At 34.2% G+C, this 21,275-nt stretch overlaps 1 protein-coding gene across 15 annotated transcripts in view; it reads left to right on the top strand.

Annotated features, from left to right (window-relative positions):
- DMD (dystrophin) overlaps positions 1–21,275 on the top strand; it is a 2,109,452-nt gene that overhangs the window by 1,737,696 nt on the left and 350,481 nt on the right. For all 15 annotated transcript variants that reach the window (XM_012756891.3, XM_012756894.3, XM_012756895.3 and 12 more), the window contains 2 exons: positions 5,637–5,809; positions 15,170–15,326. In XM_012756891.3, the coding sequence (XP_012612345.1) occupies positions 5,637–5,809; positions 15,170–15,326 (330 nt within the window). The remainder of the gene's footprint in view (positions 1–5,636; positions 5,810–15,169; positions 15,327–21,275) is intronic.

Here is a 21,275-nt window from a genome sequence, read left to right as displayed (position 1 = left end):
TCTCAACTTATCCCGCAAGGACAACTTCTTTCCTATTTTGTATCTTCTATTTCTAACCTCCTAAATTCTTGGAAATCAGATCATCACTTTCCCCCCATCAAACTTATTTGAATTAGGCAAAAATTATCAATAAGGAGGATTTAATGGCCTTGCAATTATTCATATATTAATTACTTTCAGAAAAGCTTAGAGAGAGTGTATCTATAATACAAATTTTAAGGAGATCCAGTCATTTATTTTCCCTATGTCGTTTTGTTCATTTGTTTTCTTCTCTGCTATATTAAAATAGGGAAGTTTTCATTCACTGAGTTCTTTTTTAAAGACAAATAAGTCCATATACATAGAAAAGAAAATATGTGGATACTATTATCCATGGTGTTCTGGAATAGTATCATAATCATTTGTTTGGATAATAAAAAGAAGTGTTCAGCAACAATTCTTGGCATCTTCCTTCTTTAGTTTTCTTCTAGTAAAAAGTTTGTAACTTTTCATATTCTTCCCCAGTTGTCTTATTACATATGAGCACCATGGATCATTCTACTTGTTGAATGAGATGGTATAAATTTAATATTCAATAATCTTTGTACTTTTCTTTATAAGCTTTTATTCTCAGTGGCTTCCTAAAGGAAGGGTTTTATTCTATTTAGTTTAAGGAATTGTGCTGCATTCTACCTAACATTCATCATCCATTCTAATCAGGTTGTCAATTAATTGTCCATGCTCAGAAACCAAACTCCTATCACCTTTATGCCAGTTCCATGCTATTCTTTTTACCTGAAATATCCTCTTTGCTCCACCTTTCCCAGTCCTATTCATCCTTCAAGGCTCAAGCCAAGTCCATGACTTCATGAAATTTATTTCTATCGCTTGATTTCCACATGGATTCTCTTATAATAGTAAGTCTTACATCAGCTATTATTTATTGAAGACTTCTTGTGTTCTGGATGCTGTTCAAAGTATTTTACAAAAATTATTCCATGTAATATTCAAAACAACCCAGCAGGTAGGTATTATTGTTTAATATTTAGTGAAGCCAAAGAGATTAAAGAGTTTTCAATGTTATGCAGCTAATAAGGGAAAGAGAACTGGGAAGAGGCAAACCTATGTCTATTTAACTGCACTTTGCCATGAGTTTTCCCTGGAGGCTGACAAAGGGGATTTACAACAGGAGTAGCCTACACTCATAGATAAGAAGGAAATTTGGGATTTGTAAAAATCTTCCAGAAAACAAGATTCCCTCTACTCCTAAAACAACTACACTATGAACATATTGCTTATCTCATATCTGAACTTTTATGGTACTCACAGCTGAAATTTGCTCCCTAATTGTACAGAACTTTAGGATATATGTTTCTTTTAGGGGAGCACACATTATTTTTACATTTATACCCATTTTCTTAATTACTTTATATTCTCTCTTATTGCATTGGATGTGTTTCTGTCTACTGCTACAGATCTGTTTAGCAGTCTCCATATTAATAAGACCAAAAAATTACTTTTTGAGTGCTGAAAACAATGTTATCCTTCATTATGTGATGGCAGTGCTAGATTTACTGAAATTTCAAAGGGGGCATTATTAATAGGAAAAATTGCCAGCAACAAACTAAAATTCGGAGGTAATACAGCCTAGTGGTTAAGAGCACAACCTCTAGAGTCTGACTGCCTGGATTTGAAATCTTCCTGCATTGTTTATTAGCTATGTGACCTTGGACATTTTTAGTCAACCTTTTTGTAATTTCATTTTCTTATATGGAAAATGAAGATAATAACAATGCCTACCCTAGAGGCTTATTAAGAGGATAAAATGAGCTCATGTATACACAGTGCCTGATACACCATAAGTCTTAGATACGTTGTTGCTGTGGCAGCTGCTGCTATGGTTTTTGTTGTTTTGTAACAAATACCTTTTTCTTCCTGTTCTTTATTATTCTTCTTAAAGAATGCAATCACAAGAAGAGAAAATTACATGGAATACAGTGAATGTGGTAACTAAGCCCTAAGGTTTGAGTGATCTTTTCTAGTTAAGTCAGAAGTGAAATAAAACTATCTAAAATTTTCTATGCAAATTACCCTGTGCCCAGATTGACTACACTCTGAGAACCCCACTTGATTCCCTATGCCAACCTTCTGCTTTTCTGTGCTCTGTAAATCTAGTCTTAAGACAAATGTCTTCATGATAGTTTTATGCAAATGTGAGTATATGCCTTCCTACCTGTCCTGTCCTCCCCACCTAGTACTCCTGCTGCCTGTTAGTACTGAAAAGTCCCCACTACACTATGCCAGCCTTTGATAGATGGCATTGTGTTCTCCGTTGATACTCACCTCCCTTTTAGGGCAACCTGCCTGAGTCCTGTAGCTTGACAGATCCCTACTATCCTGCCTTCCAAAAGGAGCATGGTCAAACTATGTTTATGCTGATATGCAAAGTCACTACCTGGTGTGGCTCATAGTTCACATGGCTCTTGTAGACAAAGAGATAATTTACTAATGGGAGAATTTCTGTTCTGGCAGCAGGATATTTTATAGTAAAGAGACCTTTTCATTACAAACAGCTTTTGCTTACAGGTAGTCCCTGATGCCCCATTGCAAAATGAGAAGTGAAACAGGTAGTCAGGATTCCATTTTTCCTTCAGAAAAAAAGCCATCTATGTGGGTAAATGGTTTACAAAAATCAGGAATGCTGTCTTTCCCTGTGCTATCCCCTCAACAATAATATTTTTTTTCCTCTTCTAAGTAACATCCTCATTCAGCTTTAATAAGTACTGTATGTTACATCCAAGGCTTATAGCAGATGTGTTGGCAGAGATAGCCCAAGATCTTCTAGAGTTGAGAGAACTGGATCCAATTCCCAGTTACTAGATATGTGACTTTTAGGCAATCTATCTGATCCTCACTGGTTTCATCTGCAAAACAGAAAATGTGATGTAATTCACGGAGGTGGGGGGGAACTAAGATGGTGCATTTGTAAGTGCTGTGTAACCTGAAAAGCCCTTTCCTGTACCTGTGTCATTTGTTGCTCTAAACTACTATCATGACCTAAAAAAGTAGTACTGACATATGAGTTACCTTCCTCCCAGTACTAAAACTTTACTTAAGCCACTTCTGCACTTCTCAAGGGAGAGGTTTTTATCTCAGTATCTATGAGGTTTGGCAAGAACTTCTCATCAATATTTAGCTGGTAATATAAATGAATTAAATAAAGTGCACATTAGATTTTAGGAAATTAAAGGCAGAACTGTCACTTGCATTTTTCTTATATTTCCCGCAGTGCTCAAACTAGGCAAATAATCAGTCTTTGATATAATAAATACTTTACCAATTTTATAATTATTTCTGTATTGATAATACAACAAAGATGTTTATATGCAGTGTAATGTACATGGCAAAGATGAAAATTAGCAAATTCATGAATCAACATCTTATTTATGCTTGGAAAAAAACCTTCTTTAGTCAACAAAGAAAGTGTTGATGGCTTCATAATATACTTGATCTTAAGGAACGAATGACTGGGCCTGGATCTCTGCTATCAATGCATGATATTAATATAAAAATTCAAATATAGTATTGTTTACATGCATGTTAATGTAGAAAACCGATCTTATTAGTCAAAATACTTAATTTTCTTGAACAACTAAAAGTTTGGCTTTAATCTCCCAAGTACATCCTTGGAGGTAAAGTTTTAGGTAATGTATAAATCAATTACAATAGGAGAAGTAAAGTAAAAGATAAGTGAGGAAATTATATGGAACTTGGAATCTGGTTGGGGTATTTAGATAAATCACCTCACTTTTCTCTTTTGCTGAAGAAGTAGCAAATTAGGCAGGGCATGTTATTCCATGTAAGTAAAAGAACAAAAAAGAAAAAAAATCAAATGGATGTATATTTGACCAAACTCCACTCTGCAAGAAGCCCAATGCTAGTTTTCTGCTACATAACTAGTTTCAAAATCAGTCTGTATCCTTCCGGTACAAGCCTGGTTTTGATGAAATAAAGATAGATGCTACTCAATCTGTTTTAGTATTTTCCTTCTTTCAACATCTGATGTGGTTCTATCCATATTCCCCTTTTTGTCTCCCAATCAAAGAGAATGGGACGCAACTCTCTTTAGAGTCCATCAGTGATACTTTGGCTGCCAAAAATAGTGACAGGAGACATTCATTGTTCGTCTACCTTACTGGTGCAACATTCAAAATTCTGCATCTTAAGAGGCTGTGATTGAAAACATGAGCCAGTTCTCCAGAATATCCAACACGTTGTTGCTGCCTCTTTCCCCCTTACTTTAGCACAGTAATTTAATTCAATTTTAGAAAGAGAGAAAACTTTTCTAGTTATACAGATCAATCCAATTGTTCGGAGCTTCAGAATGAATTTTTAAACTTGTTCAACAGAACCATACAAATCTCCAAGAGCAAGTCAGATAATGTACAAAGCCTTCATTCATTGTGTAGGCAGAAAGGAATGCTGGTGCCCAGCAGCTCTCTAAGGAATGTTCCCTTGGCTTTGACTGTTCTGCTGGGAACAAGGAGGGAAACACATATATAAAATGAATTTATAATGTCTCTGGCTTGTAATGGCAAAATGATAAGAAAAGTTGGCTGTTTAATATAAACTGTCAGTTGCATATTCCAGGCCTCCTCTCTTTGAGGTCCCTCCCACATCCACACGCCTGGCTACCGTTTAGTGAGGAGTACAAAGTAGCCATTTATTATTATTGACTAGTGAGGACTGTGCTCCAAAATTCATTCTGTCAACAGAATGTAAGCAAAGTTGGCATTTTAAAGCAGGGATCTTTCAGTTTCTGGGTTTTCTCAGGATTGCTATGCAACAGGATCAGTGCTGTAGTCCCCGGTTCAAGCTGAAAATGTTACACAGGAAGACATACCATGTAAAGGTCAGATTCTTCTACTATGATAATTTTCTTGATCTGTGTATATACAAATGAAGTTGAATGCATAACCTGTTATCATAACTCTTACCAAGGTCCTATGGACTTTCCACTTGTCAAGCCTAAAAATATGACGATATTTTAAATGGGAAGTCTTACTAATAAATGTACAATGCTGTAATATATGTATGATGCTGCAGTACCAAGGTGAACTTAATGTGTATTGTCAGGAAGATTCTCTCCTATGATAGACTCCCATTAATGTGCTGGTGCTATGGATCAAGTACAACCTTGTTTATTAGTCTCTCTACACTTTTACGGTCAGAGTCAACTCTACAGAATACTATTTACATGGAAATATGACTTAACCTATATTGCAATGAAATGATTGGCACTGGAGTATACTTTATCACAGAATTTTATTTCATATAACTTCCATAAAACAATATGTTTTGTCCATGGCCTAAAGATATAACTTATGAAATTTATAAAGTTATAAATATATTACTTTCCAACTCATAATGGCAAGGAGTAAATGTATCATACCTAAAAGATGCCCATTTTCAATCTCTATAATAACATGAAGAGACAATACACCAAGAAAAGTGATTTGAGGTATATCTTCAGTTGGCCCAACTGAAATGTCTTCAGAGCAAATAATTTATTTTTTGCACTTCTCCAAATTCACATTCATAAATGTTTTTTTCAGTTCAGTAATTTTGCATGTATTCTTCTTCCTGCTGTCCTGTAGGACCTCCAAGGAGAAATTGAAGCTCACACGGATATCTATCACAACCTGGATGAAAATGGCCAAAAAATCCTGAGATCTCTAGAAGGTTCTGACGATGCAGTCCTGTTACAAAGACGTTTGGATAACATGAACTTCAAGTGGAGTGAGCTTCGGAAAAAGTCTCTCAACATTAGGTAGGAAAAGATCTGGAGCAGAAAAGCCAGAAATGAATTAAAATGACAAATTTTGTCTTGTTTTCTTAGCACAAGTAACTAATATCTCACATCTTTATGTAAAATCACCCAATTTCAGAAGGATTCATTTTATTTTGGATAAATGAATCATTTATTTATTTGGTATGGAGATGATACTTGAGGGTTCAGATTAGATAAAAATGGTGATGTTTTGTAACCACAGGAGAGATGCATATTAAGACATTAGAGTGAATTTAAATGAGGAGCACAGCTATCCTAATTTCATAGAGTTCTTTCTTGCCTTATTATGGGGTTATACAATAAGTGATAATATTAATGAATGTTTATTATGGAATTTTTTGATATTACTCTAAATGCATACCAGAGGACAATCTTTAAAAACCATAATGCATTATAATTAATGAATTAGAAGAGACCTCTCCATAGCTCCTGCAGCTAAGGAGAGTATATAGCAACTTCCTGTCTTTTGCTTTCTCTGAGATTTTGTTAAAACACATCCTCCGTAGACTAAGATTGTAGCTGCACTATACTCTCCTACTTTGTACTTTGCCCCTTTCTACGTATCAACTTTCTTTTGAGAAGTTAAGGGATGTGATTCATCTCAGCACCTTTGTATAAATGGCAGAGGGAAGCTCTTGTTATCCTAGTTTTGCACTAGTTCAGTGGAGGGACAAAAATGCAGAGATAGTAAATGAAATGTCCATTGTTACTCAAATGATCTAAGAAGCACAGGGAGTGGAAGCCAGGATTTCTGCTTTCTAATCGGTTGCCTTTCCTAATTCATTTCTCTTTATAAAAATATTTTGTGCTTTCTTCTGTGTCTAGAGCAAGGGTGGTAGTGGAAGGAGGTAGAAGAGAAAAAATGGGACTTCATAATTGTTATGAAGGAAGGCACAAAATAGTGGCAGTAATTACTACCTCTAGATATAGTAAGATTACAGAAAGGAGATTTTTTTCTTCTTTATAGTTCTTCTAAATTTCAACGTATTGCATATTTACTTCTATAAGCAGGGGGAAAAAACTAAAATGTTATTAATTCGAAAGTACTATTGTAAAAATCTGCAACTCACACTTAACATGATGCATGTACATACCATGCAAATGCCATAAGCACTTTATATTTTTTGTCCCACTTAATGATCTCAACAACTCTGAGAAGTAGATTCTATTATTATACTTTCTTTACATTTGAAGAAAATGAAGCACAGAGAAGCCAAATAACTTTCCCAGGGTTACTTAGTTAGCAAGTGGCAGATCCAAGATCAAAACAAAGGAAGTCCAACTCCAGAGTCTGAACTTTTAATCATCATATTATACCATAAAGTATAAAGAAAGAAGGAAACTTTTACAAATAAACGCAACATGGCAGAAAGGATGAAATAGAGAAGCAGATTTCTAAGAATAGAAAAAGATTTATTTTTATTTATAAGTTTTTTTTTCCCCCCAAGTTTGCACACCAGCTTCCCAGATATTCTTCCTTATCTCCCTATTTTGTCCATGAATTTTGTGTCGGCGTGTTGGTGATGAGTTGGGGGCAGCAGTGAGCAATGACATTTTCAAAGATGAGGAGACTCCATTAGTTTTCTACAGCTTAAACTCTTAAGAGAGGTCAGTGTATATAATGACAAAGGCCACTTTCATAACATCTGTCATTAAAAAAGGAATGAAACGTGAGATGGAAAAGATATTGGTAGGTAAAGAAAAGAAATTTATTCTTTTTTTGCAGGAAAGAACAAGAAAGGTGTTATAATTGTTCTGAACATCACTCAATGCCTTTTCTCTCCTTCATGTGAACTTGATGAAATAAAAGGAGAATTGAAAGCGGCAAACAGCATGTCAGCCAAAATATGGGCTCTTCATTCTCAGCAATTTCCCATATGCCAACTACTGCAGTTTAATTCTTGCTGTCATTAATCAAGTAGAAAACAGTTACCTTAGCTTATCTAAGGTGCTGCAAATTCTAGAATTTACATATTCAGATCAATGGTTTTGGCTTTTAAATAGGTCTCCCTAATAACACAGGCATTATAAGCATTCACTTATAAAAAGCAAAGAAGTAATTGTTCACATGAAAGCAATTTAGTTTATTTCTTGGCACTTGATTGAAATAAGGATATCAGTCAATCTATAGCGAATGGCAGGGTTCAGTTGAGAGAAGCACAGTGAAAGTAGTAATCTGGGATGATTGTTAAACAAGATAGACAAACACTGAAAGAGTTAGCTACAGAACCACCACTGGCACTGATAAGCCTGCATTGTCAATCTCATCAGTTCCTACATCAAGGTTATTTTATTGTGAAAAGTTACCACAATTAAAAAATGATTTCAAAGATACCCTGGAAAAACAGCTGTGTTTGCCCAAGTTATAACATATTATACTAAAAACTTATAGTTGTTTCATAATTTATGAGGGATTCTGAAACCACTTTTATATTTCAAAAAATAAAACCATTAGTGCTTTATTTCCCAGATATCCATTTTAATGGGAAAAAAGTGAACTTGAATCTAAATGATTTTGCAGTTTGCCTTTGCATTCCATTGGCTCACAAAAAGTATCCCTGTGCTTTCACATTCTTGTCCACATCATGTTCTTTTCTCTCCATTTATTTTCCTTCTACCCTAAATTTTTTCTCTTCCTGTGATTATGATTCTTATTTAAGTCTTCATGTTATGCCATATTAATCGATTTGTCTGTGTTCCTTTTCTTTTGCATAGTTAGATCATCCATTACATATTTACAACTATACTCTACCTTCGACACTGTTTCTATCATATTACTCTTTTGTTCAAGAGCTTCAATCTTGGTGGTTTCACATCTCTTATTAATTTATTTATTTGTTCATTTAACAAATATTTAATGAATGCCTACTATGTACTAGGTACTCTTCTAGGCACTGAGGATGCAACAGTGAACAAAACAGACAAAAAAAAATCACTGCTCTAATTTATATTTAGTCACTAGAACTTATCAGACACACCTTACTATGCCTAGTAAGTCCTTGCTAATCCCTTTCCTTATTTGTTCTTTTTCTGCCCCCAATTCCCTTCTCATCAAGCAGTATTCTAGATACTCCCCAATATACATTCTCTGAGCCAAGTAAATCCTGCTTTCTAACCCCATTCCTGGTCTCCAACAACTTCTTCACTCTCCCAAATGAGTGTATGCATTGCTGGTTCTCACTTTTGCAACACCATCTCTCCTCTTATTCTCTAAATTTTGACTCAAACTCCATAATGAATATTTTCTTCTCTAGCTGTTCCTTCACTGGGTCTTTGTAGTACTGTTCTAATTTACACTTGATTAACAGGTTCCTTTAAGTATTCAAGGGTTGTTTCATGCTATACTTGCTGACTCTAGCTAAATTAGGTGAACATAAAAACTCCAAACTCTAAGTAAGTCAGTGAGGTAGAGTAGAGAGAGTCTTGGACCAGCAGTTGGGCAATGTAGTTTTTCTTCTGGCTCTGTTACTAGCTACCTACCATACAATCTTGAGCAAGTCACTTAACTGCTTTATAGTTCAATTTTCTCCCTCCCTGAAATGAAGAGGTATGAACAGAAACATGGGTAGTCTCTTCAAGTTCTCTTACAGTTCTACAATTCTATTATTTTTAATTCTGCAATCATACTTCATGAGCCTGGAAAAAAATGTTGAATTTTTCTACCTTTGTTTTCTTAATTTAAATAGAAGTGATTGATTTAAAAGATATGGCATAATAAAAAGTAAATAAGATGTCTTTAAGAGAAAAATACTTTGAAATTGTATATAGTGCTATCTCATAATTTAATTCAAGAAAAGTATGTGCCATCATTCCATATCCATGATCACATCAAATTTTGTTCAAGAGATAAAATGAAGTCAATAGTGATAATTATGTACCATCAAACAAAACAAAAAATTTAACCACTTTAAGTGGGAGCGAAATAAAGTAAAACATTTTAACTTACATGTACACACACACACAGTTAATGATGACATTATCCAACATCAGGATGATGACTAGTCAAAGTGTTTCTCGTTCTAAAATATTTCATATCCCACAAATCTAGCACTTTTATTTTTTAAATATTAATACTTTGTTTGAGAAGTGGTCAAGTGAATTTTTTATATAAGAAATATGTACAAAGATTTCTATTTCATCTGCCATGAAATTATTTTTTACAACTTATTATATATACTATTAACCATGAAAATTGCATAATATGTTGTCAACATAATTTCAGCAAAATTTACATTCAGTGAGATTTTTATACTTGGCAGAAAATCCTGTAAATGTTATATAAAAATATTCATATTTATGAAATTTTGAACATTAATTCAAGAGAGAAGAACACTGACATTATATAGTCTACAGCAGCAACAAATCACTTGGGGAGTACTTGGTATTAGAAGTTAGAATAGTTAGAGATATTTTTCTATAATGAAGAACAAAGAAAGAGCAAAAGGAGGCAAATTTTTTTCTACCTTTGAGAGAAAAATGCATCTTGGGCATTGAGTATCTCTGACCTTTTTCTCATTCTTGGCATCTTAATTATGTTTGGAAGTTGGACTTCAAGGCCCATCTGATAAAGAAAAAAAATCTTGACTTCTCTTTGGGTTTAATTCTCTCTCTTTATTTAAAACCCCATAGCTCCCATTTTATTTCTGTGTTTTTTTATTATTTCTGCATTCCTACCTTTTCTTTCTGTGTGCTTAAGTGCTATTTTATTACACAAGGGTACCAAAGATATACAAGGATATATCATTAGTTTTATGAAGGAAGTCAAAGTGAAAAATGAATTCAATATAACACATTTTGCTTTAAGAATACATACCTTTCAGAGTAAAGTTTTATTAAGGATTTCAAACTACGTTTCAACCAAATCACACTTGAAATATCTGTGTCTAGAGAATAACAATCACTTTATCAGCCCCTATAATTCTTAGAGTCCTGACACTGAAGAGTTCCTTAAAGACCAAGCAATATATCCCCAAACACCTAAAGTTTCTGCATTTTACTTAAACCTTACAAATTGCAGAAATTATCTAGTTTTTAAAGATCAGCATCTTCCTTATTAAAAGCTAGTAACCCCTAAGCCCTTGTCTTCACTAATAAAGATTAATAGAAAATGGATAGAATCTAACTGTTCCCCGTCAAACCACATCTTTTATTTTCTGTTGAGTAGGTAAGAGTAAATAGAGTAGTATATTTGACAATTAACAATGTTAAAAGAAAAACTACACAAATTAAGTGTAGCAGAGTTTATTTGGGCAAAGAACAATTCATGGATTGGGCATCATTCAGAAATAGGAGAGGAGGTTCAAAGAGCTCCACCCAGCAACGTCAACAGGCAATATTTATAAAAAGAAAAAGAAAGTGACATACAGAAACATCTTTACTTGTTACAGCTCAGCATTAGCATTTGCCTGATTTGGGCATGGTGTAATGAGGCATTTGCCTTATATGAACATGATCTGATAAGTTGGCAGCCTGTGATTGGCTGAAGCTTGGCTGTTGTGATTGGCTGATACTTAGCTATTTGTTACAAGAATGTAATCTTAAATTAGGTTGCACTTTGCATGCATACTAAGTTACATTGCAGTTTCCTATGTACAAAGGAAATTTTAAGTTAAATTTAATTTAATACCAAGAAGCCTTTTTGCTCAGGGATCCAAAACATTTGGTTAAAATCAAGTGCTTTAACCAAATGGTTAAGGTTAAGGATTTCCTCATCTAAGAAATGTTTGTACTTTACATTTTCCATGTCTATATGTCTCAGCTCAAGTTACATTTTTCAGCAGCTGTCTTTGTACCTTTGCATCTTGGTTTCCACATTCACAAAACAAAAACGTTGAACTATAATCTCTCAGATTTCTTCTAGCCCTAATAGCCTATGCTATAACCAGAAAAAAAAATCATTGAAAATACAAAAAAACATTTTCAGGAATAAACATTTGAAATGCGAACATAGGTTAATCATCTAGGAATATTTGCTATGCACTCATAAAAATAAAAATAGGGCAGCTGCTTTCAACAAATGTATTAGAAACGTGTCTTGAAAACATTTCACAAGTTTAACATAGTCAAAGAAAATATTTTCTGAACTCATAGTGTTTCATTACATTTAGATCTTCAAAATCATGTCACTGACAAATACCACCTTTGCCTTGTAGAGATCAACAAGTAATGTTTGGGGCATATCAGAAATACTTTAATAAATTCTTTATCAAAGAATGATCCTAGAGCTCACCTGCAGAGGTGTGAAGGTTCTTGTTAAAATTACAGATTCTTGTTAAAAGTACAGAAATTTAGAAAAAAAAACAGTACAGAAATTGTGGGGGTGGGACCTAGCAATCTGGATTTTAAATAAGCTACTCGAATGTTTCTTATGCACACTAAAGTTTGGGAACCAGAGCTTTAGAATGAATACCTTTATACGCATTGTTTTAAATTAGAAGCCATTGTCTAACTGACTTTCACCTTTCCAGCCCTTACCCGGTGTCCTCTGTCCTTTATAAGCCTTTTGCTTAAGTTTATGTCCTCATATTTTTTCCTTTCACTCTTATGCTTTAGGCAGAACAAAAGAGAACCATTTCATATATAGTTAAGATGATCAAACATTCTTAAATTTTACCTAACTCCACGCGTTAGGAAAAGTCCCCTTACTCAAATATATGAGAGCATTTCATCTTTTATGGTTCCAGGTCCTTCTGTTGCTGCTCTTAACTCCCTTGACTGTCCTGTGTCCCTGACTTCTAACAGCCTACCCACCACATGCTGTTAAGTTTCTCTTGAAAACTTTAGAACTGAAATCCCTAAGTCTCATAGCTATTTTTCTCTCTTAGGGGACACAAAGGGGTTCATTGACCCAGTAATAATTAGGCAGCACCATTTAAGCCAGAACTGGAGTTGTAGCACTTCCTTATATATACAAAGCGGCAGCTTGAGATCTCACCATAGGCAGCCTGCTCTTCACTATATCCTCCTGTAAACCTCTCCACTACCGTGAAATTTTGTTTCCTCTATCAGATAGAGGGACACTAGGCATCTTTATATTCTCCCTTCCCTTCCCCCTCTCCCTATTCCCAATGCCCCCTTGAGACTTAGAAGCACTTGATAAATATTTACTTAATCAGTGTCTTTTCTGCCATTTGCTGCTTTACCATGTCTGGACTCTGCCTTTCCCTGCCTACCTTTCAAAATTTCCTACTTGACAGCCTGTTTCACCCTCAAGGGGACCAAGCTGTGAATTCCAGACACCCCAGGGAATCCCTATAACCAGTATTCATTACATGCCATTAAACAGCTAAAATCTTGCATGGGGAATTCTCACTTAGGCTTATCGTAGAAAAGTGATAACAGAAAAAGAAGGAGGGAACAGAAACATAAATGAACTGACCTCTACACCATATGCAATCTGAATCCACTATTATATTTAATTCATGACGTTTATGGTATTTCATGATTCATTTATTAGATAATAATATCCTTGGAGTCTTGAACAAGTTAATTTATCTTATTTGATGGAAATGCCTTCATTTCTTTGAATATACTGTTTATATTGTACATGACAGAAACTTTTTGACAATTTGGAGAAGTATAAAGCTGAAGAAATAAATCACCTGTAAATCTACCTCTGAGGGATAACCTGGTTATCATTCCAGTATTTTTTCATACATAGACAAACATATACACCCACATATATACACACACATTTTAGAAAAATCAAAAAAATAGATTGTATTCATTTCTGTAATCTGCTTTCTTACTTAGCAACTGATATGATCACCTTTTCCATATCCATAAATATTTGCTCATGTCATCATATTGAACATTACATAGGATTTCATTGTATGAATTCACCAATATATATGTAATCAATTCCCTATTATCTTTTAAATTGAGACGCTGAATTAAATTCATATATAACTTCATTAATTTTGTAGTGTAAAACATATATAAGTGTCATTGCATTTGAAAACAATTAGGTTAGATTTTTGCATTTCATAAGCAATTTTCTAGTATTGAATATTTAATTATCGATCATAAATGATGCTCTAAATAACATTTTCCATCTATATCTTTCTATGCTTTTCTAGTTATATTCTTAGTATAAATTCCTTAAATTTAAGCTTGTGAGTCATTGCATTTGCACATTTTAAAGACTTCCATGTATCATGAAATTATCCTTCAGAAAGTTTGGAATAATTTAATTTCAGGAGATAAGTATTCTTTGGTGATTCTATTTGACTAAGGCCAGAAGGAAAATTGTATTTGAAATGTCAGGCTAAGTTACCAAATGTCCAAGGGAAATGTTGCTCTACTTGGTTATTTTGCTTTATATTTCAATCTTTGAAGCAATAGAGACTGTATTATATTTTTGTTATAAGCAGAACTAATTATTATGAATTAATTAGTAATTACTGATAATGTATGAGTGATGCAGCATAATTCCTAACTTACCTGAAAATAAAGCTTTGCTAATATTCTGCCTTTCCTTTTTGTTTTCTGGACGATGATTTATTTTATTAATTTAGCTGCTCGTCCTCAAGTAAAATGTGGATTTTATAGCATAGATCACTCATTTGTATATTCTTAAATAGCTTCTAAGGATTAACATGTTCTAAATACAGCTGATGGTAAAGCACTCAGTCTCTTGCCTAAATTATTCATGTTTGGAGGAAGCTTTTAGACAAATGTCTGATTTTACTCTTCCACGTGAGTTGTTGTCTTAGTACATTTTACACAGAGGAAACAAAGTGGAAAATGTTGGAACTTGGTGAAAACAAATCCCAGGTGCACACAGATAAAGAAGGGTAGAGGAAAAGGAGAAGCATATGGGAAGAGGAACAGAAAGGAACAGATGCCAGAAGGAAGGAGTCAATGGAAAAGGCTGCCTAGGGTGTAGAAATGGAAAAGTCAAAATGTGGGGAGAGACCTTTTCATTTCTCAAAGCAGAAAGAATTCCAGTGCTAGCATGAGTCACATGAAAACTGGGTGTTTTTTACTAGTCACTTAGTCCAATTTTTTTTCTACCAGAAACATTAAGAATCATTGACTGAAACAGTATGGGAAAGCAATCGATTCCAGTATGTATCTCATGCCAAAAGTCTCAGAATTCTGCATGTGGAAATAAACATATGGCTAAAGACTGCCTTTCCTCAAAATTGCCATCAAAATACCCCCAATTTGATGACTCTCAAAAAAAGGTAGCCAGATTTGTATTGATGAATGCTTGGTAATTCACAATAGGTTTATACACTATGAAAGTAACCAACCAATATACATTTAATGGACTTATTAGAATCAACAATTGTACTTCTAGATATTCTGACATAATTTGTTCCTGTTATTTTTCAGGTCCCATTTGGAAGCCAGTTCTGACCAGTGGAAGCGTCTGCACCTTTCTCTTCAGGAACTTCTAGTGTGGCTACAGCTGAAAGATGATGAATTAAGCCGGCAGGCACCTATTGGAGGCGATTTTCCAGCAGTTCAGAAGCAGAATGATGTACACAGGGTAGGACATTTTTAAGCCTAGTGCCTTGCATATAGTAAGCACTCAGTGACTATTTTAAAATTAGTTTTGTCTCACCAAAATGGTAAATAAAAAAAAACAAACAAACAAATTAGTTTCATTTAAAATTAATTTGAATAGAAATCTTTTTTACTCTTCTCATCCAAGAGTCGATTATAAATAGTCATTATATTTGAAATGTCAAAGGCATCTATGTTAATAGTTACCCTTTTAAAAATTACCTATCTATTTTGGCTATTTTTTAAAAAACTTTCCACTATGGAAAATATTGAACATATATAAAAGTAGATATAATGCTATAATAAACATCCATGTACCCATCAAGACATCAACAGTCATCAATTTGTGGCCAAGCTTATTTCTTCTATAGCTCTACCCTTTCCACCATTATTTTGAAGCAGATCTCAGACATGTATCATTTTATTTATACATATTTCAAAATGCTAAAAAATATTCACTCTTTTAAAGTAATCATAGTGCTACTATAATCCTTTAAAAATATCAATAATACCATCATATCAAATGTCCAGACAGTATTCAAATTTCCATTTCTCTCACATGTGTCATACATTTTTAATATTTTCTGGCTTTTGTTTAAATAAGAATTGAGATAAGGTCCGCACATTACATTTGATTAACTTGTCTTTTAAATCCCCCTTTTGGATTACTTTTTATTTTGAAATAATTGTAGATTAATAGTAAGTTACAAAAATAGTACAGAATTTCCCTGTACATTTCACCTAGTTTCCCCTAATGGTTACATCTTACAGAATTAGAATACAATTGTTATTGTCCTTTCAACCTGCAATCAATATAAAAATGTAAATTTACAGCCTGTCTCTATTCAGCAGAGCTACGTTCCAAGTGTTCAGTAGCCAGATGTGGCTAGTGTCTACCTGTTAAATAAGCAGTGTAGTTCTTATAGATTTGATCATACTTGGCTTAGGCTTTTTTTGTTATTATTGGCAAGACTGCCTCATGGCTGTTAGTATATTCTTACATCTTCAGAAGGCACATGATGCCTTGTTTTCTCTTTTGTGTGTGTGACTTTTAGCAGCTATTAATGATCAGTGGCTAGGAGTTGCAATGTGATAATTACCTATCTCTATCATTCCTTCTTCATTTATTCACTGGAGTAGGTCTATGAAAAAAATGTCGTGTACTCATTCACTATTTGGGTACCCAGGATACTGTTCATATAAGATGGGAAAGAGGAATGTTTCTACCCTACCAATTTTCAGAATAACAAGTTGATAGCTGGCATCTTCCAACAGTGACCTATTATTTCTTTTTTTGTTTTGTTTTGAGTTACATTTCTATCTTCTCTACCAGGCTCTAAGTGAGAAAGGCAGCGATTTATTCTTGCTCACCTCTAAGACCCTAGAGCCTAGCAAAATGTCTGGTGTAGAGTGGATACTAATAAGTGTTTTGGGAATGAGAATAAAAGGTACATGAAAAGAAATGAGCAGCAAACCATATAAATTACCAGCAAATAATAAAAACTTGATAAAATGTTACTGCTTTTATATGTTCAGCACTTAAAGGAAAGATCTCTGTGGAGACACGAAGTGGCATTTTGATGAAAGGTCATGGGTTTATATTGTTCTGGAGAAGAGGATATAGGAGATTAGAAGGGAAGAGAGTATGAGGGGAGACCCAGGGTCTTTGCAAATAATGCCAAGGAAACTGCCAGTTTCTCCTTTAGCCATTCCCCTTCATATAATTCAGAATATTAAATAGCTTTTGTGGTAAGGTGAAATTTAATGGTGCTGTATTTTTCAAATGTTCTAACTTTGAATAAAAAGTCAAAATACTCTGGTGTCTGTGTAGAAGAGCATTCTTTGAGAAGGATGAGTATTTTAAGTAGAATGTATTAAATGAGGCAGAATTTCTACAAAAGATGAACTTTATTCTAGATCCAGAAACCGAAGAAAATGAATCACTGGGCAAGTACACTAGCAGTCATGAGACTGAGAATCTAGTCATCTTCCTTCATAAGTTGCATTGTGGTTGCTACTTTGTTCTTCAGCTATGTAGGATGAGGAAATTAGTCCAAATAATTGTCATGGTTCTTTATAGCCAGAATTTTGTTATAAATACTGTTTCTCTATCCCTGGTTACTGGTTTTGGTTGCTTGCTTTGGTGGTAAATGTTTGTACTTATCATTTAATGTGATTTTGGGAGATGGTTATCCTAGAGTTATGGGTAACAATCACGAGAATGAAGTTAATTAATCCCTACTTGGCTAGGGTGCTTGCTCAGATACTTACCTATTACCTTTCTTGAATTTAAACATGACTTCCAGCTCATTGATAACTCTGTGTTTTCTACATTAGTTCCATTGTTCCTCCATCTTTACCTCCTTCCAAGTACAGCGTAGATTCAATCATGAAACATTTTAATAATTCTATTCAGAACCCGAAATTTTTTGCTCTTTTATCTTTCTGTTGCTATAATCTACAAAACCCCAACACTTGGAGATTCTCACTAAATATTAAATATTTTCTCCTACCCAGACAACAACATAGTGGACTTGAAGACCAACCTCCACCCTTCCCCTGCCAGTACTTCATTGGGTCACCTCAAAATATTGTTTGACTCTAATTGTCTATTGCTGTCATCATCATAGTTATAAGAGGCCATTTCTCCTAACCTTTCTGCACCTGCTCTTGCCAGCCTATGCTGTAATCTCTACATTTCAGTCAAAGCAATCTGTCTACAAACATAAAATGAATTTTGTCAGTCCTCATCTTAACACTCTTTAGTGGCTTCTCAATGCTCTTGGGAAAGGACGCAAATCCTCAGCAGGAGCCAAAAGGCCCTATCTGGCTGGTCTGGCCTCAATCTTCTCTTTTCTTACTAGTCTTCCCCTGTTATTTGGATACTAGCCATACTGCCCCCCTCTTTTTTTTTTTTTTTTTTTTGATTTTTCCAATTCTCCATATTCCTCTTGGGTGGAGCTGGTCCTCTGTCTGAAACCCTTTCTACGAACACCCAGCCATTCATAATGTTGTCCTGGTTATCATCTAATAATCCTTTATATCTTGGCTCAGACATTGTGTAAGCTTTTCCCTGATGCCCACATTAACCATGTCTCCCTTTTATACATTCTCATATCACCATCTACTTTTACTTCTATCACTTACCATTCTTTATCATTATGTATATGTGTAACTATTTGATTAATGTCAATCATTCCACTAAACCATATGCTCCAAGAAGCTTTCTTGGGAGGGGGGAGGGAAGTGTCATTTTTATACCCAGTGCTGCCTGATAAAGTGCCTCATACATGGTAGACACTGAATACATAAAGGAACAAAGGAATCAAGGAAGAAAGGAAAGCAGAGAAGGAAAAAAAAAAACAAGCAATCAAATAATATTAAACTTTTCCATTCTTCTCTAGTCTACTGAGACCAAGGGCAGGGAAAGAAAAAATAGAGAGCAATGTTCCTTCCTTTCTTGCAAGACTTTTTTCTTTATTCCCAACTAAGCATCCTTTTGTAAATTATATAGAGCTACTTTGGTACACAATATTTTTACTTGTAGTCTGGCCCAATGCTTTCTCAAGCTTCTCTTGGTATTTTTGAGAAAAATCCTTGACACAAAACACTTTCCTTCCTCAAAGAACATCATCACTTCCGGATGTTGATGAGAGAACAATTTAGCACTCTGTTTTACTCAGAATTTTGTCACATTTATGTGGTAGCCCTTTCATAGTTGCAATGGAAGGGCTGTCTAGTTAGCGATGTTCTTGTTGCCTGTAGACAAAAAAAACAAAGAAAAATCCTTGAAAATGAGTCTCTCTCTTGGATCTTCTGAATTTAATTAGGAAGAGAGAAAGGAAACACAATGAATACAAAACTCCATCAAGATCTAATAATTGACAGATTTTGTATTTGTAGACTTTTGTTTTACTTTGCCATATTTCCAAGGTTATAAATTTTCTTGCTCTTTATAGGTTTCTTGATTCAATGGTTGTTCATATAGAATGCTTGGTATCAAGATGGGTGACTTATAATCATAAACTTATTCTCTATGTATTTTGAGTATCACTTTTTTAAATCATCTGCTTACTACCTATTGTAGATTATTAATATTTTTGGTTGTTGCTTTTTATGGGAATACAAATCACATTAAAATGTCAAAAGGTGAAGCTATAATCAAATATTGCTCATTTTCACTTTCATTTTCTATGAATCAGGATGTTTATAAAACAGGTAATTTATATTCTTTTTGTGTACAATTTCAGATTAATGATAATATTTTGTAGCAAAATATCATATGTCTTGTACCCTTTTCTTGTAGGGAAACTATATAGTCAGTTTCAATTGCTGTGATATAGAGGTATATGGTTTTCCTGTAGGTAAAATTCCAAGATAGTCCACAAAGGTAGTTGGGGACTGCAGTCTCACTCCTCAAAGCAATTTTCACACCCATGGGAGTGGATCTATGTTCCCCAAACCAGCTGGGCAGCAAAATAACTGCAACTGAATGGCTCTCAAGACTAATTAACAAAATAATGCTCCATATGCGGTGAAGTGTTATAAATAATTAAAGCTCAAATGTGCCTTAGCAAATATAAACTGACCAATTTTTATATCTTTTGAATACATTATCCTGGCTTTTACAGTTCCTCATTACTTGCCTCACTAGACTGACTCGTTTTCAATTAGTGTGTATTATTCTGGTCCAGATATATTTTTGAAACTGACTTCCTTTGTTTTACTTGAGCAGTCACTAAAGTGATATTTATTACTTGTCTACTTCTGTGATTAACCTAAAGAGAGTTTTAAAGGAGCAAATCATAGTGGGGAATTTCTAAGAGGAACTGCAATAAACCATTAGTTTAGTTAATTCCCTTCCTCCTACCCCAAATCCAATTGAAGATTAGATCTTGATTACAAGAACACTGTAGGTAATGACTTTTTGTTTGCATTTTTACTAATGAAATTGTTTGTACTTAGGTTTTCATCTTTCAATTTAAAAATCTCTACAATCCCTTCCCTAGAGATGGTTAAGGACACCTTCAAAGCTTCCTGAGATTTTCTGGTTAAGATTTAGATGGAAGTAATCAATACATACATTATTAAAAGAGTGGACAGAAAGCCATTATTGCTTGGATGCTGTTGACAAATGAAAAGGCTTGAATAAAGTAGTTTACTTGTTCATTTGTCAGGTCATATATTATGCATGTTCGATTTCCTCAGAAGTCACCACAAAGTGAGGGAGAGGTTTAGAAATTCAATAAAATTATCCTGAAATCACGTTGTAGTGTATACATTTATTTAGGCTAATTCTCTTATCAATTCTGGCCTCCTTACTCTGGGTACATTTTAGTATATACGTTAGCTTGATGAGTTCTCTGAGTTTTCTTTCCATGGGACGTAGAAAATATCTTTGAGTGCCATTTGTGAATGTCAAGATTTAAGTCAACACTCTGTTAAGAAAAATGCATTGTTTCCTATCACCTCTGAAAAACAAGGAAAGGTTGGGATAGAGTGATTCATTCCAACATTCAGTGATCTGGCCTCTTGGAGTTTCTAAACAAGTTTGGTTCTCCTGCAGAGTTCACTTTTAGTTCTACTCTAAGATGTTTTCTTATGTATGTTGAAGGAAATAGACACCTTTTTGATCTTTTCTTCACCACTCTTGTGTAACTTTGATATCCTATGCAGTCGTATTTAGGGATGCTGAATAGAGAAGACTTAAAAATTATTTTTAGAACTGCATTTCTAGGCATTTGAGTCGTCTGAAAACTAAGTCTAAGTGTTCTAAAAATGAGCTATATCATCAAAACTTAAACTAGTCATCTAGGAATCGCTGCTTTTCTTTAATGACTATAACAAGATGAAATGTGAATAATTTACAAACTGACTTCTCTACTACGGTCTCCTTTCTCACTTTGTCAAAATATTTTGATATCTTGACAAA

Source organism: Microcebus murinus, chromosome X (assembly GCF_040939455.1).
Source record: "Microcebus murinus isolate Inina chromosome X, M.murinus_Inina_mat1.0, whole genome shotgun sequence".
Taxonomy (NCBI): domain Eukaryota; kingdom Metazoa; phylum Chordata; class Mammalia; order Primates; family Cheirogaleidae; genus Microcebus; species Microcebus murinus.
Note: the sequence above shows the minus strand (reverse complement) of the source record. Positions and strands in the feature narration are given on the sequence as shown.